This window comes from Neodiprion pinetum, chromosome 3, assembly GCF_021155775.2.
Source record: "Neodiprion pinetum isolate iyNeoPine1 chromosome 3, iyNeoPine1.2, whole genome shotgun sequence".
In the NCBI taxonomy this organism is placed as follows: Eukaryota; Metazoa; Arthropoda; class Insecta; order Hymenoptera; family Diprionidae; genus Neodiprion; species Neodiprion pinetum.
In genome coordinates this window covers 12,100,460-12,125,455 of record NC_060234.1, presented here as the reverse complement: position 1 = coordinate 12,125,455, position 24,996 = coordinate 12,100,460, and the positions used below count along the sequence as shown (strand labels likewise).

At 38.4% G+C, this 24,996-nt stretch overlaps 2 protein-coding genes across 3 annotated transcripts in view; one reads left to right on the top strand and one right to left on the bottom strand.

Annotated features, from left to right (window-relative positions):
• Nucleotides 1–24,996, bottom strand: part of LOC124214342 (uncharacterized) — a 474,723-nt gene that overhangs the window by 288,375 nt on the left and 161,352 nt on the right. The window lies entirely within an intron of this gene.
• LOC124214982 (uncharacterized) lies at nt 904–7,896 on the top strand. 2 transcript variants are annotated; one of them, XM_069134206.1, is made up of 8 exons: nt 904–1,270; nt 2,425–2,598; nt 3,031–3,645; nt 3,705–3,958; nt 5,007–5,166; nt 5,262–5,370; nt 5,509–5,616; nt 6,365–7,896. In XM_069134206.1, coding segments are annotated over exons 3-8 (1,101 nt in total). In that variant the 5' UTR covers nt 904–1,270; nt 2,425–2,598; nt 3,031–3,176; the 3' UTR covers nt 6,366–7,896. The 2 variants fall into 2 exon arrangements, with proteins under 2 accessions (XP_068990307.1, XP_046473766.2); XM_046617810.2 differs by having other exon boundaries at nt 2,376–2,598.

The window sequence follows — 24,996 nt, the reverse complement described above, 5'->3', positions numbered from 1 at the left end:
CGGTCTCTTGATTTTGTGAAACAGTGGAAAGCCACAGAATATAGACAGCTCTTGTTATATACTGGTCCAATTGTTCTGAAAGATGTATTGCCATATGATGTTTACATGAATTTTTTGACACTTCACGTTGCAATAAGAATTTTGTGCAGCACCAATACAACTTCACTTTTCAACTATGCTCACGACCTACTCAAACATTTCGTTACATCATTTATGATACTTTATGGAAGGCACAGCGCAAGTCACAATATTCACGGCCTCATCTACATTGTACAAGATGTTAAGAATTTGGGTATTTTGGATAGCTTCAGTGCCTTCAAGTTTGAGAATTATATGCAAACTTTAAAGAGACTACTAAGGAAAAGTGATAAACCGTTGCAACAAATTTTTAGGCGCTATGTTGAAATAGAAAACAGCTCAGAAAGTACTACATCAAAAAAACGAAGTTGTAAATTCGAAGTACTCACACAGTCGTCTCATTACGATGGGCCATTGCCAGACGGCTGTGAGAATCCACAATATAAGATTGTTAACTATTCAGACTTTAAATTAAAAGTGGACAGCTTGGCGGACAACTGTTGCGGTTTAGTGAACGGGGAAATAGTTTTGGTGAAAAATGTTGTGTATGACTCACGTAAAGGCATACTTGTTTTAACAGGAAATGAGTATGAGGAAAAAAACAATTTTTACACTGAACCATGCGACTCTTCGTCACTTGACATATGGTCAGTTGGAAAACTGTCAGAGTTGAAAACATGGCCTTTAGAAGATGTTCGCCAAAAGTACGTGAGATTGCCATATGGATCCAACAACTTCGCGGTTTTTCCGATGCTACATGTAGAACTTAATTAATTTGAGAACAAAAAATAATGATAATTATGATAATGATAATGATAATGATAATCAAAAGAAGAAAAAGAAGAAGAATTAGAAGAAGGAAATCATCAATCAATATGTTAATAATGAATAATAAAATAAAATGGAATATAAAATGGATGTACCCACGTTAGGTACATACCTGCGCTGAGGGACCTTGTACACATTATCATCGCATACGGCCCTAGCGCGTCATCGTGAGCGCAACACGGCCCCCCCTCATATGCGCAAAAATCATGCGTGGCAGTTAGCCGGCCGGTATTAACCTGTAACTGGTGCAAGAGCTAACGAAACTCGGCACGTGCTCGGCACGTTGTAACAGTCACGGTGTTGACGAGCGATTCAAACTGTTTTGTGAACGAGAAGACACGTGGGCTGTTTCTACCTATGCAGGGTAAGTGCAATAACATTCTAACTCCTATTTTTCTTCTTGTAAGCTACACGATTTGTGCGATATTCTTGATATACACAGAAAAATCACATTAACGAAAATGGAATATGGCGACGCATCAGTGCAAAACATCTAGATGTCTCATATTTCGGGCTATTAAGACGATTCCGTAACCATATTTGGCTAACATAAACGGGCAGGTAGCCGAGGTAGAATCACGCTAAATCTCACGTGAAAATTTACGAGGTATTACGGTCATAGCCATAGTTTGGCTCATTAAGAGTAAGTAACACCGATAGCCTGGTTTCTACTTCGCGCACGCGTGAGTGCCAAGTCACGGGAAATTTTTGCGTAACTCGAATAGAGTGTCGAACCGTGTGAATAGTAGTTTTGTTTCGAAGAATTGAAGTACCTATACGAAAAAAACTTGATACGAGGTGTTGCGAATTGTGTTCCGCATTATTCTGTGTCTTTTTGACCCCTCGAGGGCACACCTTCGTAGAATTACATAAAGTGCACACGAGATCAAAATAACTCCAAGCAATTTTCAAATTCATATACCTCAAAAAGTATGCATTCTTTCGGGTAAAACGTAGAGACACTTCTTGAAGCTAAAAAGTCATGTTTTAACCCAGTTTTATTACTTTTTATGAAAAAAATTATTATTTTTTCTCAATTCATAGTCATTTCAGAGGTTTCGAGATTTTATAATGTTCTACAGATTGTTGTGTTGCCTGTTTCTCTTCTTAAAGTTCTTTGTTCACTGGTTTGTATAGTATTCGCGTAGATAAATTTGAGAACTTGTGAGAACTCCCATTTCAGACTCAAGCATTGCTGGCAGAACGAAGTATCATTTTTTATTTCCAGTTATTGGCAAAGTAGCAAACCACTTGCAGAATTTAAAATCGAAAAGCTTTATTGAATGTGTATATTCAGCATTGAAGACGTATGCACGTTTCAATACACCCATATTAGTATAGTTGTGTAGGTGGTTCTATATTTGTTACAAAAATCATGATCAGGATTTGCTTACAGTGCTGAAATTATCTTGTTGAAAAACTGTAACTATTATTTGAAAATGTTGATTACCTAGAGTATTTCTTTACAGTGTAATTTAAGCAAAGTCATGGCGCAATCCAAAAATTATGTCATTGTAGAGTTTGAGGATGGAATTCAATTGATAGCGAGTAATTGGCTAATTGAAGAGACCATGGAAGCTTACTGGCCTAATTTTACAACGATGAATCGATATTACAAGGCTGTGCAAGTATTGGAACCGATTAAAGATTCGTGGAAGTTGTTCAAAGTAAAACGTATACTGGCCAAAACTTGTAAGTTAATTTTTCTTTACACCCGTGGTATAGGCTCAACTATGTACTACGATGACCAGAATTAGTATTCAGTCTACCATCGTTTTCTTTTTGAACGAGTTGGGTACAGATAAAACATTATAGTTTGTCCGTTCGGTTTAGGTGGACATTAACCAATAAGGTTACGAGAAATTATGAGTAATCTGAAATCCTCAATATCATATTATAAACATTTGTTTGACCGCTTTCGTTACTAGACTGCTATTCTAGACATTAATATTTTGAGCTTTGGATCCATTTCTGATATGACGTCACTTTCTCTCACGTAGCCATCTTCCTTAACTGAATGAACAAGCTGTATTTAAGTCGTGTATTGTGAAAAAGAATTGTAATGTAATTCAGTAATTGCCAATGATGAATTTTTTTACCTCAAATATATTTACAAAATTTTAGATAACTATGAGAAAGGAATAAAAATTTTAAAAGATGCGGAAATATTTTCCGATCTCAATTCGGATGTTGATGATACATGTCTAAAATTGAGACGAAGAACACATGCTCGCTTAGTATATTCTGATAGCGATGATGAGTAGTCGGGTATGGAAAATAACAGTCGATCCAAAATTCCTCCTCTTCCTAAGCCCTATGTGAGTGAACCATTCATTCCACCGCAAAAACCGATAAAAAACAGCAAAGCATCAGCTGTTACTTCAAGGAAAATGGGATGTCACGAGCCATTGAACAATAACAACTCAGATTTCGAGGATGCGGAAATCCATTGCCCCAAGCAGACTGGCAAATATCTTAATATCCAAGAGCACTCAGAAGACGATGCTGAATCAGAATGTTCACTTGCTACAAACACACTTGCAACGGCAACTCTTCCACATACTAACAATACAGCGTCAATCAATCCTAAACAACATAACAGTAATCCACAAGTTACACACGCACATAGGGAAATGCCAGCCAAGAAAGTAATACAACCCAAAAATGTTGATCCAGATTTGGAAAGCTGTATGCGGAAGACAAATATGAATGAACCTACTATATCTCTTGACAATGAAGGTAAAAAATGAAATACGTTAAGTAATTCCATATCTTGAGACATCAACTTTTTTTTCCAGATTTCAGAACTTATCAACGCTTTGTCATACGCTCTTTCACTATGCTGAAAGCCAAAATCAATAATGTTATTGATGTTGTGGAGGTGATGAGTAAGAAGCTAGATGGTATAAAATGTACTGATAATATTCCGGATGCGAATCAAGAAGCTGATAACCCCGAACTTGAAGTCATGAATCTTTTCCCAATTTGCCATGTAAAAATGTTGCAAAGAGTAGAAAAAGAATTAACGAACAATGCGATGAAACAAAAATTGGTGAGTATATAGTTTTTTATTCCAAATATACCAAAATAGATTTTCCTTCTGGCATTCAACAATTTACAACTATTGTAATGGCGTTTGCTATAGAAAGCAATTGAAATTTGAAAGAAATTGCTTGTTTTGTTGGTAACATGGTAAAAAAAAGCAATTTTTTTGGCAGATTTTCATGAATTCATACAGCAAGCACCATTCTGTAACAACCAAGGTGTTAGATGGTAAATAAAAATTCTATTTTATTGCTCTATTCAAGAGTAACCCAATAACCTGCAGTAATAGTAATTTAATCAAGCATAGCATTGCCTTAACCAGATGATCTGAAATTTACACACATATTGACTTCAAAAGTTCCACACAAGTAGTCAAAGATGAAATATTTACGCAAGAATATTGTAAAAAAGATTAATATTGACATTAAGTGAGGTCTCCCCTTACTATATCTGTTTCATACATGTCCCGAAGTATAACAGGTGAAGCACAAAGGCACCTCCGATGTAAACTATTAGCTGAGGAGGTTCGTTTGAGCATTTCTGTAGAGGACACTTCATTAGTATTTACACTATTGAGCACAGAATTTTCTAAAGTGGAATCAAGTTTCATGCACAAGCGATGGAGTAGTTCAATCATTTTGAAATAGACCTTTCACAATCAATTCCAAAGGATATGATTATGTACATTTAAAGCTGCTAAATAATCTTTTGCAGTTCAAAGAATTTCGAGATACCAAAATAACCGTTCAAATACCTTTTTTTGAAATGACAACTTGCAGGTTATTGCTTTCTGATCACTTTCTCTTTGTTGACTTCTCAGCTCTTCTGTTTCCTTTTTAGTAACATTACGTTTACACTCACATTCTTCTCGAGTCTACTCATTTTTCTCATTTGTTATTGAAAAATCAGTTATACCAGATCCCTATAACAGTAAAGACAAATGACTTGTGACTGAAAACGTTAATTCAAAAATATTGTGAATTGTGAGTTTTCATTTAGTGGAAAATTTGGTATTATTCATTTTAATTTGATCAATTGTATTGAACATTTTCCAGATGACAGCATTACTAAAAATCGGTGGAAGTGATTACAAAAACACTACCACTAGATTGATGGAACGGCTTTTCAGCAATTATGTAGCTGAGAAATTTAGCTGGGTCGGGTCAAAAGGAAAAAGAATTTTTTCAACACTTCATTTGTGTCGTGTTATTCTAGGTAAACTGATTCATACCATATTAAATTAATTGTAACATTTATCATGCACGTTGGTAAAATGTCCATAACTTATTTACATTCTAACGTTATTGTAGATGTTGTCGGGAAAGCATCGACCACAAATTTGGTCACAGAAGATATGATTGCGAAAGTCATTAAAGATTGGTTACGGCACGCGAAGGAACGATTGTCACGAGAGAAACCGTGAATATTAGATTTATTTAGTCATGTTTGTTTCTATCAATATGAAACAAACAAATAATTGCATTATGTCGAGCAGAATGTTCTCAGAAATATCTGTTCCAAATTGAATTGTAAATCTCATAATGTATACACTTTCAGGCCCCTATCTTTGCACACAGATGCAGAAGAAAACTCCGCCAGAGAACCAGATGCCGAAGTAGAACTTAACGTTCCTGGAGTAGCTGAAGGGACTGATTATTCCAACTAGTACGTTTTCTTGTTCTTACTACAAAATTATTATTTTCTCAAAACTTGCCTATAGTGAGATGTTTTAGTAGGGAATGATTCAGATATTAATCAGAGTCCTTGTGTTGTCTTAGCTTCTCTTACCAGCTTGAGAATCAACAACGGACCCGTTTATACAAAAGTTCGGTTGTTCAGAAGGGGAACGTTAACGTAGGTTATTCGTCTTTTATTTTAAAACATTGGATTTTGTACTTTCAGTAACTAGGACATTATTGCAATGTGTGCTAATAAGAAACACGTACTTCGGACCTACCGATAAGATACCACGTATTTCTTATCCTTTTACGCAGATGATACGTGTTCTTTTATCCTAATGCATGAGATAATTGTTTCTTATTAGAAGCCATTGATTTGGATAAACCCATTTTAAAGAATCAATCTAGTCCTAAGTCCTATACACATATTGGCTCTACCAAGCAGAGCTTTTGACTATGTATCGTTCTACGCTCAATGTATACATTGTTCACCCTTATAATCTTATCACATTATAAATGTATTGTACAGCTACATCATTACACAGTACTTCTAAATGAGAAAAAATCTTTCAAATCTTTCATATTTCAAAAATTTTGAACCAATCGGTACTAAGAATTGAATAGAATCTATCTGTTGAAAAAATTAAATAGGCGGCAACATTTTTTTTTTTTTAGCGACTTCATGTACAGCATAATACAATTATAACGATAATGCATCACTATGTTTTTTTCAGAAATACACGCACATACCAAATGACTGCCTAAATTGGCATTACATGATGAAAATATCTGATGCTTCTGCGACTGTGATTATAAAATTAAGTGGCACATTTCTATCCGTCTGCTGGTTGGATGGAAATAAAGCTAATGCCTTTTAAGTATTATTATCCTTTAAGTTCGACAGCGCTTTAAACAGCGGTTCAAATACTATATTATTTATTGCAATACATTGCAAGCAAAGCAAGTTTTATGTTTCAAATAATACTATGAGATAATGACTGACTCTACGTACTACATGATGTAGCCAAACTAATCGTAAGTATATTATTGAAGTTCCTTATGGACGATTCCGTACTATTTCCCATATTTCTGTGTTGATTAAACAAGATAGTATGTTTTTATTTTGGTAATGTGTTAGTATTTTTTTGGTATAGTTATTAGGTATTGGCTGCATTCTCATTATGTTACTAGTATTCAATTTTGTTTCACTATTTATCGTTGAAAGTAGGTTGGAAATGCTCTGTGCACTACATTCCACCGTGCTTTGATTATTAGATTAATGATCGTTCTACAATGATATTGTTAACCGTATCATTCGTAGCTTTTTATTTATTATCGTACGTTTTTATATATTCCGATGTCCTATGTAGTATTTCTATTGTTTCATTCCACTTAAATCCTATCGGGTGTAGCAATATTGCATTGTAAAAGTCGATGTAAAAAGTCAGATTTGATGTGAAGCATTACAAATTAATGAATTAATTTGAAAATTAATTTTACTGGTATTGAAATGAAAGGCATGGAAGGTACAATGCAAGAACCTGTGCAATGATGTCTATCAACTGGAATGTAGTATCAATAGGTTAGACCGAGAATACATTGAATGTCGCTCATAGTTTGCTTACGTCTCTTATATGACTATTGGTAATTTATTTTGAATTACTTTCCAGCGGGCGATGATCTGACAAATGAGAACATCTTTGGTTGATGTTAAAAGAAGACCCTTCTTAAACTTGATTATCAACGGCTAAAAATTAATTTTATCTCTAAAAAGTACATATCCATTATACATAATGTCCACGACTATATTTTTAGGGATCGATTTCGAGATTCGATACTTTTTGGTAATGAAATTAATTTTTTTGCCATTTTCAACCAAGTTTCAGCAGAGTCTTCTTTTAAGGAGGTTCATGGCGTCATCGATTTCATATTTTTACCGTAATGACAACTATTTATAGCTGGAGTTTTATAAAAAAAATGAATTGACATTTTTATAAAATGTTTCAAATTCCAAATATCGTGTCATAAAAAAAGATTATGATTAAAATAGTTTAATGAAGTCATTTGCTGTACTTCATCTTGTTACAAAAAGGATCTATATGGAATCACATTTGTCAAATTTATGCAACTTGACTGAATATATGTATATTTATGCACCTACCACGTGAAGTTTGTTTGCTCTTAAACCAATTGCCAATTAATTTTAATGACAGTAGCAATTAGTGATTCATATGTGCAATAAATGCTTCAGTACAGAACTCTTATTAGGCTGTTTGAATAAATAGTAAATATAATTACATTTATATAATTAACTTGTCTTTCATTTCACATAAAATACTCACCCTGAAAAATTATCATTGTTTGCGAAAACAATTCGAATAAGAAGCCTGGCTTCTCAACCAATTCAAAATAAGTATTCACGCGTTTACCGCAAAATGCTATAATATTTGAAACATTGCATGTGTCGAAAAACCCATGACGTCAAAAATTGACTTGACGAAGGCCCAAAATTGGAAAGTCTGATCAAATTTTTCTGTGAAGACATTGTTATATGTGATACCGAAAATGTGCTGATATTCGTTTTGTGTGAAACTGCCACAATAATCGAAATTATACTTCAGTACATGTAGTTACGTCTCGGCCCTGAAGGGTGCTCTGAAAGCTGAAATTGTTATCTATTGGTTTCAGCAAGAATAACAGTGATACATGCGAAAAATAATACATTTATTACATGATCGTATTCTGTTATTTTTGCTGAAACCAATGAATAATAATTTTAGCTATCCTCGTCCCTATATATTAACAAGAGACCGCTTCTGGGTCGAAACATAATTTCTACCAGAGCTTAATTTCATTGCTTTTTTACATGGCTTTTTTACACCAGAAAGATACCAGTGAAAAAAGGATGTAACAATTATTACCGAAAATATCAAATCAAACCAATCCCAGATGCTCCGGGAAGGTCATTAAAAGGATATCCCTATGACGTCCTATAGATATTGTCAGGAGGTCGTGAGTTATCCACCGTGGACATCCTGAAGATATTGTGGGATCGGACATTTTTATATCCCTAGGACATCCACGGGATATTGTGGGATATCGTGGGATGATCCCTGGATATCCAGAATATCCCAGTCTGATGCCCACGAGATATCCTAAGGATGTACTTGTGCTATGTGGGCACTGCCTAGCAGCTCAAGAGCCGTCTCGACACGTCGTCTACTCGAAGAAACAGTCGTCGGTTTGCAGCGTCGCAATTAGTACACAGTACAAAAATGACTTCGAAACAAACGTTGCAGGTCATAGCGGCGAAACTCGATGTAGAGAAATTAATAAGCGAAGTACAGGATAGTTCAGCATTATATGGGACATGACCCAAAAAGATTACAGTGATAGATTAAAAAGAAAACAGTGCTGGGAAAAAATTACAGAGCTTTCTAGTTATCACAGCGATCTGAGCTTGGATCATAATGTCACGATACGAGGTAAAATACCCGCGCCAGACACCAGTTAGTTAAATAGATCTAACGATGATCACCTCAGTACCGGACACGTGACGAATGGTCAGAGAGCGGAAGAGGAAGAAGAACACGACACTCTACGGAAAGACGCCAGGCCAGTTGGTCAAATTCCTCGTTCATGTCATAAATTTCAACTGATTACATAAAATAATTCTTCAAAGTTCCAAAGTTAAGTTACAACTTATCCATCAACATTTTAACCCTTTGAGTGCCGGGAGCCGATATATCGGCTCCTGCTACACTCGCGAGAAGTGCCAGAGCCGATATATCGGCCCGCGCCTCGTAGCGCTTTACTATTCGCATTGCGGGAGAACTCTATCTCAAAATAAATTTGTAATACGTTATAAATGATCTAATTTCACTATGAGAGAATTAAGAAAAATAGTTTTTCGTTTTAACTCTTTGTGGACGACGACCTTTTCCTATCGCTTGGAGGTACCGAAGTCTAACATAAACACCGATGGTCGCCACTCAGGCGATATTCGATCTGCGGCGTAAATCGCTGTGGATTTGGACCCTTATCGGTACTTGTCGACAGTGTTTTATATAACACAAAATAACATCGCATTGCCGCAGCGAAACGTAGGATCAGTTAGTTTCTCCACGATCGTTGATGTGAACAGTATATTTCGTCCCATTTACAGTTTGAAAGCGTGTTTTGTGTTATTACCGTTGTTTTTCGCTTGTGTCAAACATTGTTGCTTTTGAGGAAAATTTTACCATCAACCGTTTTATAAAAAAACCCGTCATGGATGACGCGGAAATAGTCCGAATGGTTGACCAGTTGGATCTAGCACATAGTGACGAGGAAGAAATCGTGGCACCAAGAAGTCGGCATCCACGTAGGATCTACAGTGATAGTGAAGCGAGCGATGATAGCGAATCAGAATTAGAGGGAAACGATACCGAGGAAGAGCTGAGAGATTTCCGTGAAGTTACCGTGGCCAACGACAGCGAATATAATCCTCGCCCACAATTTATGGAGATTGCTGGGCCTAAACATATGCCAGCAAGAAATTCCATGCCGAGAGCGTATTTTGATCTTTTTTTTACGGAAGAATTTTTGAGCTTATTGAGAAATGAGACGAATCGATATGCCAGGCAGTTCCTCAATAGAATCAATGTTCCCTCAGGATCCAGAACAACAGAGTGGAAGGCAACCACAGTTTCAGAAGTAAGGGCTTTTATTGCTGTGCTCTTGGAAATGGGTATAACACGTAGACCGACACTTTTCAGTTATTGGTCAACAAACCACAGACAAATCCCATGGTTTGGCCAAATGTTCAGTCGCAACAGATTTCAATTAGTTTGTAGGTTTTTCCACGTAGTAGACAATGAAAAATTACCAGCACGTGATAATCCAGAATATGACCCTACAGCGAAATTTCAACCAGTCGTTATCCATGCAAACAATAAGTTCAAATTTCATTATTCGCCTAACCAACATCTGAGTATTGACGAATCATTAGTCGGCACGAAGTGTAGAACGTCGTTGATTCAATATCTGCCAAATAAAAAGCATCACAGGTGGGGTATCAAGTTTTGGATGTTGACTGATGCAGTTACCCATTACTGCTTATCGTTCTTCTGCTATAGAGGAGCTAGGGATCAAACCGATAAAGAAGAAATAAAGAAGAATGGTCTTGGCCACGTCGTGATTCATAAATTATTGAATATGGGCAATTATTTTATGAAAGGCTATCACGTGGTAGCAGACAACTTTTTTACAAGCATTCCCTTAGCAAGAGCACTGTTTGAAAAAGGGACATATCTGACTGGCACAATCCGTAGCAACAGGAAATATATTCCATCATTTATGAAGACTAAATTGCAAGAGGGCTCATCTAAGTACGCCCGAAATAATGAAGTCTTACTATTAGCGTACCGGGAAAAAAAGTCGCAGAAGAAAAATGTTTTACTGATGTCCACATTTGAGAAGGCTCAGAACAAAACGACTACAATCAGGAAAAGGAATGCACAAATACAGGTCGAAAAACCAGCAATCGTAGCTGAATATAACAAACACATGGAAGGCGTAGACACGTCAGACATGATGCTATATTCATACTTAGATGAAAGAAGAGCCATCAAATATTGGAAAAAAGTAGTTTTCTCCATTTTCTCCCGAATGGTGTTGAATGCCTACATATTATATCGGCACAATACAGACGGCAAAACCAAAACAAGACTGGAATTCATTACTGATGTTATCCAGTCGATAACCACTGAATGGTTGGCACTAAAGAGGATAGCACACGACACACCATTAGCGGAAACTTCAACAAATGTGCCCCGCATAGGTGTACGGAAACTGCCTGGAAAACTGGAAAGGGTTTGCGTGGTGTGCAGCAAAAAGGATGGTGGCCCAAAGAGAAAATCACGCACAGTTTGCAATAAGTGCAACAAAGGATTGCATGGAGTGTGCATTAGTAGCCACGAATGCTAAATAAATTATTTGTGTGAGTTGCAATAACAAAATTTTACACATTTGCAATATATATATATAAATATTTATGACAACATAATTTTGTTTCAGCAATGTTATATTACCGATAACAATTACATATTTCGAAAGAGATAATCCGCCTGGCGCCTACCGTGTACCTTCAAGTTATGTTTTATTTTTGTTATGTAATATTGTTTATCTTGTTACAAAATATATTGGAAATACAAAGTATATGCTTCATTATAATTGACCCATATAAAATTGTGGTGAAAAGATGGCTGTTTGTATGTGCAAACACGTTTTGTACGAGAGAACTCAACTTTTACTTCATATATACCTTTGTTTTTTCTATAATTCTCAAATGAGTACAAAAAAACTAGTGTCATTGTTTCGTTCTGTATTTCATCGATAATACGCAGCTTTTTGAATCATGTAAATATCGTTTCTCGTTTGGTTTTTATAAGCATTTTCCCGAACCCTTGTAAAACTGTGAAATTCGGCCGGTTTTTCTCGCATAGGCACCTCCATTTCGCCCGGCACTAAAAGGGTTTTAATAATCAACGTTATTGCTCTATTATCATCAAAAGTCACGCAGTCGACTACAAAACATCGTATCATCGAAGATCAGCAAACTTTTTCAACGTCCTCCACGAGGCTCTACGGAATCCAATTAATCCGGATCAACATCTCTTCACATCGCCATCTCAACATCATCTTGACTACGAAATGTTCACTCTACGATGGCTGTTGCCGAATCTTAATTAAATGGATAAGTTATTTCTCGTATTATATTATTTGGTACTTTTTCATCTTTAATTAACTTAACTTCGCTCTTTACATAACATAAACTTGACTTCCTGCTCCTAAAATCAAAACTATTAATTAGCTATTCAATTCAGCAATATCACCATTGTGAAATGAAATACTGGCGTATTTTAAAACGTGTGCGTGAGAACGAATCATTTGTGTGCCTGAAATAACTTTGTGACCAATTCGAATATTCATTGCTGACGAGTTCTTTTAAATATCAATAAAACAGAGTAATTAGCAAAATATACAATTGCTTCATTTATTTTTTTTTTTGTCTAATTTCTTTTGGTTAGTTCTCCTTGAATTATAACAAATATATGTTTATTATTATTGTTAATGTACGTTCGTACAGATCCGTTAGAATGAAATAAAATTAGGTAAGTAAAATCGTCAGTTCGATGACTAAATGTCATTGTCAAGCGGCAGCCGAATCGGCCGCCGAGTCAGCACAAACCGCTGTGTGTGTCATCGCTCTAAACTCAAGTCTCGCCAGCGCAGCGGGTACGAGCCAGCTAGCAAGCGCGCAAATGGGGAAAGAGAGATAGCTCGTTAGAATCGCGAGGGGTGAAACAGGAGGAAGTAGGGAAGTAAGAACACGACGGGACTCTCCGGCGACCCCGGCGTAGTGGTAGCGTGCGAATTCGAGACCCCTCGGCTTTGTCCGCTTGTGTTCGGCTCCTGCAGGCTTCTTGCGACCTGCGAGCCAACATTTATCCCCGGACCGAGTTGGGCACTGCACGTTACGCTTGCAAGCTTGTGCATTATTGTGTGTGTGTATATACACAAAAAAACAAGTACCAGAAGGCAACATAGACGAAAGGTAAGGAATTTTCATTATTGTTAATACAAAGGATTGTACACCGTGAGAGTTTGTGTAATGTATTGTAGATTCTCGATGCTACAAAAAACGAAATTATCTGATTGTTCGGTTATGTTTGTTTATCAGAATGAATTTTGCCTTTGTGGTACCATTTATCTACTCTTACGATGATATTAATTCGATGCTATGTAAAATAGCATACGGACAAATTATCTGCGAAATATAGTTGTGGAAGAAGTACATACGTATAATAAACGTATAATATACGTGTAATAATTATTGTATATGCGAGATGCACGTATAATAACTGTTGTATTATACGTGAAATATTCGTTTTCAAAACGTTTCCTTACATCTATCCGAGAACACGTACTATAATTCTATTCTTGGTTAATTATTTGTTTATAAATTAATTTGTCATTGTATGGAATTGTTTCAAACTATGAGGAAACTAGATTTGACACGAAACTAGAGTTTTGCTTCTTGGTGAGTTTTTTTCCCGGCGAGTCTTTTCTCCCTGAAAGTTTTTTCTCTCGGAAAGTCTTTTCTCCCGGCACGCCCATTTAAGCATACTCGTTCGGTAGGTGCCTTATGCTCTAAGGTGGGTGCCAGTCGGCAAAACTCTATGTGCTCCCCCGCAGGTAGGGAAATCGGTCCTCCCGTTCATTTGTGGGGAAAAATATCGTGTGCACCACTACACGATCGCATGGAGATTTCGTTCGGGAGCGAAATCGTCCTTTGTTCTCTATGTGCACAATATACTATTTTCTTTCGTTATTACGCCCTACTTTTACGTCGAAAATCTTCTTGTACATAGATTTAGGCACATAATTCGAAAAATGTAATGCTCATGTCGGTATAATAATCTGGTTTGGGCGCGTTGTACACTGGTTCTTTATTAGATACAATTTAATAGTACCGCGTAATTGAAATTTAACCGTTTAATTTGTGTATTTAATGATTCTATTCTAGCTTCTGGCATCCCGACATTCTGACCCGCAATCTCAAGGCTCGATTTTAACTAGTAGTATTCAAACACTGTACTGTAATGATGTACTAAGCAAAGTATTCTAATTAAAAAGTCCGTTTTAGGTTCATACTAATTGCAATGGAAAAGTCCCTAGAACGGAAGTCGTTTAGTAAACGACATGAACGCCGCAAAAGGAAACTTACCGTAAATGAAATCTTGCAAGTTATACAAGAAGATTTGCCGTTCACGGATATTTTTAATGACTTTTCACAATCTACGTCTGTCTCATTCCCAATATCCCAATGTACTTTTGTGCCGAACGATGGATCTTGTGAGAGAGAAAATAACTTCACGAATGAGCTTCTCGATAACACTAATAATTACGATAATTATCACCGTGAAGTCTGATCAGTAGCGCATATTCAGAAATCTAGTAGCGATACCGATAGTAGTGATGATGTTTCTGATCACACCAGGGCATCTACAGAAATATTAGATATGAAATTAGATTTGCGAAAATGGGCGTGCGATAATAACATTACACACAGTGCGCTTAGTCAACTTTTAGAAGTGTTACAAACGCGAATACCTGACTTGCCAAAGGATGCAAGAACTTTATTGTCTACCCCAAGACAAGTAGAAGTTATTCCAATGGATAACGGCCACCTATATTATTTTGGTTTACAAAAAGGATTACACGAAAAATTAAAACGTGGAAGGGTTTCACATGACTCGAACGTGTTAAAATTGGATTTCAATGTTGATGGATTGCCCCTGTTCAAAAGTAGTTCAGAATTGTTGTGGCCTGTGCTATGTCGGAGTCTTTCATTGAAAGATCAAACTCCGTTTGTGGTTGCGTTATTCAGCGGAACTGAGAAGCCGAAGCCATTACATGTCTATTTGAAAAAATTCATAACAGAATTGCAATTTCTAGTACAAAACGGAATCGAGTACAAAAATAAGCTTTTCCAAATTGAAATACGTTGTTTTATTTGCGATGCTCCCGCTCGAGCAATGTTAAAAATTGTATGTGGACATACGAGTTCTTTCGGATGTGAAAAATGTTTTTGTAAGGCACATTCCGCGAACCATAAATTATATTATCCAAGAAATGATATTGCGCGAAATCGAAAAGATAGTGATTTCACAGACGAAGACACTACTACCAATAAACACATACGGGGAAAGTCTCCATTGCTTAAAATAAATATCAAACTCGTTTCGCGATTTCCACTCGATCCTTTGCATCTAATTTTCCTGGGTGTGATGAGAAGATTGCTTGTATTATATTGGATTGAAGGACGAAAAGAGCGTAGAAAATCTAAAATTTCGCAAAAACTGTTACGTATTATAAATAACAAAATACAATGTGTAATTAGACCAAACATGACGTACGAATTTCCGCGAAAACCTCGGTCGATGTCTGAAATCAAACGGTGGAAAGCAACCGAATTTAGAATGTTTTTATTGTATTACGGACCAATTGTGATGTTTAATATCTTGAGCCACGATAAATATCAGCACTTTCTGTTATTACACGTCGCTATTACCATTTTATCAAGTAGAACGTTACTCGCAGTATATCTCCGCGTAGCCGAGGATTTACTAGAACAGTTTGTATCACAATGTGCGTCGATATATGGACCGGATTTCGTCGTATATAACGTACATTCTTTGCGACACTTATCCGCGGATGTAAGATTATATGGACCATTGGACGATTTTAAGTAGCTTTCCGTTTGGGAATTACATGAGTACCTTAAGACGATTTGTACGTGCGAAACGACTTCCTCTCCAGCAAGTTGCTAACAGGCTTGCTGAAATCAATTGTTTAAATATCCAGCAAAGTGACGTAGTGCACTGTGTAGATGATTATAAACCACATCGAGTAACGAAAAAAACAGACACATCTTTCCAATGCGAATCTTTGACAACTGATAAATTTAAATTATCTGCGAAGAGTCCAAATAATGTTGTGGCAGTAGGACGAAAAATTTACGAGATCCACACAATATCTTTCATCAACGGCCAGTATAAGATTATAGGAAAACCATACAAGTATGTGTATAATCTCTATCGAAAACCTATCCCATCTTCCGAAATGGGAATATATTTTGTAAAAAAGTTTCATCACTCCTGTACCTTTTTTTTAGATGAAGTCTCGTATAAATGCTTACGATTCCCATTCAAAGATGGCTTTGCAATCTTTCCAATCTTGCATCAGAGCGATAATGTTTAGCGTTGTAACACTGAAAATAAGCATCCTACATCACTAACAGTACAGTAGTCTAGAAGTCCACTTTCATACTTTCGTTGGTATATTATTATTTTTATTTACATACACACAAATATATTTTTTAATAAATATAATTACCGCAAACCCAATAGTTTTATTCTACTATTGAGACACACGTTCAAGATAACCTTACCTACTAATTATATACATACATGTATTTTCACTAAGAATGAAAGTGGAATAACGTTTATATTGCGAAATATGAGTTGGAGAAATGTAACGTAGATATCACTATACTGTTGTAGCCATGTACGCTGTGGTTGAGTTTTTGAAAGGGCGGAAGAAAGAATGCGCTGTAGTACCAACTATCTGGTTGACTAACAAAAATAAGACCTGTTTTTGGCCTAAAACCAAAACTGAAGCTGCTTTCGTCAGTCTCGTTGAATCATGCGCACCATACGATCAAAATTGGCCAACATATGACGTAAACAGGATCGTATTTACAGGAGGTGATATAAATTTGCAATATGATTATTATTCTATGTAATTTATACTTCATGTATTGTGTATATGTATACAATCTATTTCACATATATTCTATATGTGTATACAATATACCTATCTATGGGGCATTCCATGTTAACTCGACCAATGATTTTCCCTCACCATTTTTGATTCGCTTCACGATTTTTTATACGATTTTCCGATCTTATAAAAGAACTCCTGAATTTTTTCGGTTAGTTTTTCTCCGACCGTTAGTTTGTATGATTATTCAAACCCAACTAAAAATTGGATTTTTTAAAAAAATGTCAAGAAATTCTCAAAAATCTAATTTTTCATTCCGATCATTTTAACACCTGTCCTATTGTTACGGGGTAGATTGCGTAGGCTCCGATGAGCGGTAATCGGAGCTTACTCCACGCCCAGCCAAGGTGTTATTTGGCTATTGTAGGGTCCGTTCACGTCGACTATGCACTTGCGTGCTACTACTCCCAATGCAGGAAGTGAATGGAATAGAAAGGGATCGGTATTAAGGGAAGGTAAACGATTTGTAGTATATGGTTGTTTATTAGTGGTCAATGCAACGGAGTCGGTGAAGGGAAAAAAGGGTATGGTCTTGGTTTAGAGGGATAGGTGTCTTGCTTGAGCGCTGGGATGGATCTGCCTGGTTTTGCCGGATGTAGCAGGCAAGCTAGCCGCAAGTTACAGGAGAACCTGCTGACTCGCGAACGATAAGGGTAGACTACAGAGCGTAAGGTAACTAAGAGCGTGGGAAAGGAATATGGAGTCTGGAGGACGTAACACTATGATGGGCCGATTTTTCTTTATATTTTTTTTAACACCTTAAACATTTTGACTCAGCAAAAAAACCATGTTTCAACGTTTGAAAATCCTCAAAAAATTCTTAAAAAATTCTCAAAAAATGTTGTTTTTTATCCTGATTATTTTGACACCCACCCCATGATCGAACCATTTTCGACTACTTCTTGTGCACCCGAAACATTTTAATCACAAAAACACCAGGAGGTGTTGAGGATTTTCAAACGTTAAAACATGGTTTTTTTGTTGAGCCAAAATATGTAAGTGCTAAACAAAAACCGAAAAGAAAATCTATAACCCCCTCATCCATTAATTACAAATATAGGAAATACTATAATTTCCCTTATATTTTCCTAGATGATTACAAAAAAGCAACGGAGAAAAATGTTAACTTTATTGCGCATGGGACATCTGATAGCGGAGGCAATGCAGATCATGCAGACGTTACTGGATGCGAAGATGAAACGTTTTCAAGAAATGAGAATAATAAAAAAAAGCGCAGGCATGGAAAACATAAACACAAATCTAAAAAATCTACAAAAAAAGCTAAGAAGCATGACAGGTACGAAACTTCCAGCATTTCTCGAAGCCCTAAGGCGTGCACGTCTAACTCCTGCGAGCCCAGTACCTCTCGAAGCTCTGTACCTAGCACTTCTGAGGATCTCGAATCCAGTACTTCTGAAAGCCACATACGCACTTCTCGGAGCTCTAAATCAAGCACTTCTAAGTCTCGCAAACCTAGTACCTCTCGAAGCCCGACACCCAGTACTTCTCAAAGCTCTAAATCAAGTGCTTCTAGGTCTGGCAAACCTAGTACCCTTCGAAGCCCGATGCCTAGCACTTCTGACAATGAATCTCATGAACCTAGCATTCATCGAAGCCCCACACGCAGCATTTCTCGAAGCCCCATACGCAGTATTTCTCGAAGCCCCGATTCTCAAAAGATACACAATACGCCTAATGCTATGTCAGAACACATGTCAGATGACATATCGGTCGGCCATGGTTCGATGAGATTGCTAACCTCAACACCAGTTCAGGCCGCTGAAATGTCTGCTTTTCGTAGCACTTCCCGAGGTGTGTTGAGTGGAGGAACGAACGTTACGTCTGGCATTCGTATGGACCCACCGATGTCATTCCAGCAGCAACTTTTAAACATATTAAAGAATGTTGGATCCATGTGCGAGCAAAATCAGATCCTACTCGGTGAAATATCAAGAGGACAGTTAAAAGCATTCGAAGTAGCAGAAAAGCCAGCTGATACACCGATATTTCCTTTTGAAACTGTCCACGAATTCAAGAAATACGATCGGCGTTTAGGAAGTAGAGAGACTCATCGTTTGTACCTCGTAAGTAAGAATTTGATCACACCTTCACCTTCAGAGATTCAGTTACTGCATTTGCACATTCTCAATGTACATATGTTACGATCGCACTTTTTTTTCTACGGACCTCATAATAAACCCGTGGTTTTTTCTAACTTTCATACCAAAAAGAATCCCGTAAAAGTCATACTTCGTCATTGAGAAAATAAACTGGTCATTGGCACCAATCAAATATATTATTGATTTTTGTCATAAGGTGATTTTGTTCTTGTAGGGGAGAGCAGAACAAAGAGAGCAGCGGGGCAGAAGGGGCACGTCGGCAAAGAAAAAAAAAAAAAAAATCCGAAAATTTTATATTTCTTTTTTCGATTCAAAATATTGTCACGTCCTCCAGACTTCATATTCCTTTCCCACGCTCTTAGTTACCTTACGCTCTGTAGTCTACCCTTATCGTTCGCGAGTCAGCAGGTTCTCCTGTAACTCGCGGCTAGCTTGCCTGCTACATCCGGCAGAAGCAGGCAGATCCATCCCAGCACTCAAGCAAGACACCTATCCCTCTAAACCAAGACCATACCCTTTTTCCCTTGACCGACTCCGTTGCATTGACCACTAATAAACAATCATATACTTTAAATCGTTTACCTTCCCTTAATACCGATCCCTTTCTATTCCATTCCCTTCCTGCATCGGGAGTAGTAGCACGCGAGTGCATAGTCGACGTAAACGGACCCTACAATAGCCAAATAACACCTTGGCTGGGCGTGGAGTAAGCTCCGATTACCGCTCATCGGAGCCTACGCAATCTACCCCGTAACATTTTGGTGGCAGCGGTGGGATTATTAGTCGGTCGCGATGTACGCTTGGCGGCAGAAACAATTAATGAGTTGCTATGGAGAGGGCCTGGGTGCGAAACGAGGGTTTCGGCGCGGGCATCGCTGTGGTGGTTACTCGATGCAGTGGGCGTAGCGTTGGGCATGACTGTACTCAGTGGCTCGTCGAACTCGTCTAGGGTTACTGTTGGGGGTCTTATCTCTACGGCAGATTCGTTACAATTGAACGCGTACGAGTAAGCGATGCCGTTCTGGTTTTCAACTAACGCTTCACCACATAGAACATTGTTGCCTAAATCGATGCGTTTAAGGTAACCTACTTTAGTGTCTGAGTTCGCAACTATTAGTGGGATGGCTTTCACGGTACGGGCCTGTATTGTAATGACGCGCGTTTTTTCGGGCGCGGACGAGGGTTCATCGAATTTACTAAAGTGGACTGGCAATGAGGATCCAAGCATCACCGAGTTTGAGTTGAAAGAAATAGTTGCTTTCTCTTTTCGTAAGAAGGGCTGGCCTAAGATGCCATCGTGCGGAATCGGAAACGAGTCAGGGACCAAGTGAAAGGTATGGGATTTATTATTAAATCGTATTTCCGTTTTTGCGATAGTTTGCGTCTTTTTGTCTGTTATACCAGTCAGCGTCAAACGTTCGTCGGTTGTTCGTCGTACGAGGGGCCTAACGGAACTTTCTTTGACCAAGTTGACGTCTGCACTGGTGTCAATAATAAGTGTAGATATTTTTATTAGCTCGGGGGTGTCGATCGAAATTGGTGGAGGGTCAGCTGAAGCTGTTATGAGGATATGACTTGAAGATCGGAACGCTAGTTGTTTGCATTGCTCGCGGGCGCGTTCTCGCCGCGGGCGATGTTCCCGTTTAAATGTTTATTTGAGCCTGCATTGCCTTGGTTATTACGCGGAAAGGATCTACATCGGTCTACTGTGTGGCCTCTGCGATTACAATTGTCGCAGTGCAGTTCTTGGTTTACGTTGCATTCATTGTGGAAGTGGCCCATTCTGCGACATTTGGTACAATATCTTTCACTTTGCAAACGGTGACATTCCGTGATGGAGTGACCCTGGTGGTTACAAAATTGACAAGTGCTGGGCAGAGCATTAACGTGGTCAGCAGAACTGTTGTTCGGATGGAGCGCTTGGGCGTAGGTTCCGGGTTCGGTACGAGGCGCTGGTTGATAAACGTAACCACATGTGGGCAATGACATCAGGGGGGGGGATAGAGGAGGCCGCGGTGGGCACCTGAGACGGAGGAGCAGTATGGGGGGGTAACGGCAGACACATGGGTGTAGAGGGGGTAAAATAATGTGTAGAGAATTGCATCTGACGGTTAATTAGCTCGGCTTCTTCACCTTCGGCGATGCTGACGGCAGTTTCGAAGGTTGGTAATGGTCTGATAGTAGCGATTCTCCACTCCAATTCTGGCCGAAGCCCTCTAATAAACGATCTAGAGGTATCCTTCTTTAGATCGTTCAGTAGAAGCGTTGCTAAGTCTGGTGGGTGTTTGGCTATGATCGCTGTGCTTATTTCTTTTGATATTGCTCTTATTCTGCACGAGTAATCTATGATGCGCTCATATGGTTGTTGTGTAATTCTATCTAATTGAGCGGATAACTGGCGTATGGGGATATCCGGGCGGTATGCTCGGCTAAGGGCAGTTATGAGGTCCTCGACGTCATTACAGTTAATGCCTATTAAATATTGAGATGCGGGGCCTGTAACCTTTGATTGCGCAAATTTGGCGAAAGTCATTTTATCCGAAGCTTTTATGAGAGTCTCTACGTGACGTAATTGTTCTACAAATGAGTCAAAGGGCATGTTGTGGCCGTCGAAAGGGGAGATTGTCGGCAAGACATCCTTTACTGACCAAAAATTTGAACCGGTTTCGTTAGTTGGTGCCATGTTGATTGAAGCAGAGTATTGCAAGTACAGGAATAAAAATATCAACTTAATACTAAGACTTAGAATAGACTTACAGGGCGAAGGTAAACGCAAAAACAGAGTACAGCATGGTTCTAGGCAGCTGGACGCAGGTGAAACTTGAAGAGGCGATACACGTCATACGTCGGCACGAGGAGGGTATAGATGAGGTGCTCCGTGGCGTGTTGATAAATAAGTGTGGTAATCCAGGTCTTAGGGCGATGTCACTTTCGGGTCCAGGTTCTCGTCTTAACAGGGTTGCAGGAGTCCGAATGAGCGGGAAGGGTCCATTCAATATTTGTCGGTTAGAAGGGTGATGTGTTCAGATGCGGTGTGCGGCTTAACTTGGCTATCGCACTGAATTTCCACTCGCTACACAGTTATTCGACGTCGTACGTATCGATGAATTTCAATAGTACCAAAATGTGACGGAGTTATTGAAATTGGGGACTGTTTGCAGAGCCTGTGTCCGTGGCGAGTTGAATAGGTTCTGCGTGCCTGTCACAGTACCTCGTGGGCCGGAGTTCGTTCGTAACGCGGCTATCACTGATTGATACGGCGTTAGAAATTTTGAGCACTGAACACTTTCGTAGCAAACATGCAGCACTGCACTGACGGATAGGTCGACGGGCAAAACCGCTGCCACCAAAATGTTACGGGGTAGATTGCGTAGGCTCCGATGAGCGGTAATCGGAGCTTACTCCACGCCCAGCCAAGGTGTTATTTGGCTATTGTAGGGTCCGTTCACGTCGACTATGCACTCGCGTGCTACTACTCCCAATGCAGGAAGGGAATGGAATAGAAAGGGATCGGTATTAAGGGAAGGTAAACGATTTAAAGTATATGATTGTTTATTAGTGGTCAATGCAACGGAGTCGGTCAAGGGAAAAAGGGTATGGTCTTGGTTTGGAGGGATAGGTGTCTTGCTTGAGTGCTGGGATGGATCTGCCTGCTTCTGCCGGATGTAGCAGGCAAGCTAGCCGCGAGTTACAGGAGAACCTGCTGACTAAATTTTTTTTATTCAAATGTACACTAACCCACTTAAACGCGCACTAATATCTAGGCGCTATATTTTAAGACCCTTCTTTGTAATATTCCGTAAGTGATTCAGTACGATAAGATGTCATTTATAAAATTTTTTTTTTATTCAAATGTACACTAACCCACTTAAACGCGCACTAACATCTAGGCGCTAGATTTTAAGACCTTTCTTTGTAATATTCTGTAAGTGAGTCACTACGTTTCATGGCCTTCCGCTTCCTTCCGAACATTCTATTTCGTACCCTCACCGAATGTTCTTCCCCAAGGGGGGGCGTGTTACGTCCTCCAGACTTCATATTCCTTTTCCACGCTCTTAGTTACCTTACGCTCTGTAGTCTACCCTTATCGTTAGCGAGTCAGCAGGTTCTCCTGTAACTCGCGGCTAGCTTGCCTGCTACATCCGGCAGAAGCAGGCAGATCCATCCCAGCACTCAAGCAAGACACCTATCCCTCCAAACCAAGACCATACCCTTTTTCCCTTGACCGACTCCGTTGCATTGACCACTAATAAACAATCATATACTTTAAATCGTTTACCTTCCCTTAATACCGATCCCTTTCTATTCCATTCCCTTCCTGCATTGGGAGTAGTAGCACGCGAGTGCATAGTCGACGTGAACGGACCCTACAATAGCCAAATAACACCTCGGATGGGCGTGGAGTAAGCTCCGATTACCACTCATCGGAGCCTACGCAATCTACCCCGTAACATTCGAAAAGATTATTAATTGAAAAAAAACCTAAAATTTTAGCACAATTTTTTTTTCTGAGGAGCCCCCTTTGCCCCGCTCTCCCCTTTACCTTTGTTTCCTTAGGACGTTAGTTAAATTATCAGTAGTACATGAATCTCAATATTCTTGCATTGTTGCCAAAGCTTTGTGCTTTTATAATTTGAATTTTCCACGAAAAATGTTGTCCAGTGTAAATTCGAGACTATTCAATACATTTTTTTCATTAACATATAAGGCCGTTCAAAGAAGTAACTAAATACTCACGTATTCCTCATTCATCAACCAGTGTAACTAATAAATGCTCATACAGATAAAGAGACTTGCTGCATTGGGTGGCTTGAATCCAAGAAAGGCAGCTATGAATATGATGCGCTTCCTCATTGCGGATAAAGTTGGAATGGAATATAACTGGCTTGGACACAACGAGAAGGAACCCTTCTACAAAAAAAAATACAGTCACATGCATTTTGGGTGAGAAGACTATTCTTGTAATCTAGTTCATATTCTATACGAAATGGATTATGTGAAAAAAATTACAGAGCAGGCTCCTAAATTAACCCATATAAATTCACTTTTTATCTGATATGACGATAGAAGGAAGAGTACTTGAAATAGAAGACCATATAGAGAATCAAAAATCGGTCTTTTATGCTTTCCATGACCATGAATAATCCTAGAACGGATAACATTATTTTCATATCATGCTACTATGTGACAAGAGAAACATTTTCAACTTTGAGCGCAGGGGTTTGAATTTTTTTTCTCTCACATGCTACTGACACTACTCAAATATTAAGGTATGTCATTTAGGATCTCGCCTTTTATAGTCATTTAGTGCTGCAACAGCTGATTTTCATCCAAGATTCCCTAGGGTCTTCCCTCAACCAATAGTATGAATAAGAAGTGCTCGTACATACGATTACACAGCCACACAAAAAAAAAGTGTAGAACTTTTTTAGAGACCATTCTCTTCCTATGTATTTTGAGGCGCTCAATCCGAATTTGAGGTCAAAATACTTTCAGCACGTGGTTGGCTGTCAATACTTGTAGTGCCAACCCAATCGTATATTAAGGTAATGGAACAACGATAGTAATATAACTGATCTGACCTTATTATCGAATTCAGTGGCTTGAAATCCATAATAACATCATGTTTTTCCATCATATACTCGAAAAATAGGTTTTTCAATGTTATCTCCAAACTGAATCGGATAAGATGCTATTTTGACCTCAAATTCGGATTCAGCACCTCAAAATACATAGGGATACAATGGTCTCCAAAAAAGTTCTACACCTTTTTTTTGTGTGGCTGTGTTATTTGAATAGCCTTTCGTCAATGAGATGTCAACATTTTGTAAGACAGACAAAAATATAATCTCGAACCA

Coding starts and splice junctions, on each gene's coding strand:
- LOC124214982 (XM_069134206.1), top strand. CDS start 3,177: ATGGAAAATAACAGTCGATCCAAAATTCCTCCTCTTCCTAAGCCCTAT. Junction 3,959..5,006: donor ATGCGATGAAACAAAAATTG/GTGAGTATATAG, acceptor AACATTTTCCAG/ATGACAGCATTACTAAAAAT. Junction 5,371..5,508: donor CGATTGTCACGAGAGAAACC/GTGAATATTAGA, acceptor ATACACTTTCAG/GCCCCTATCTTTGCACACAG.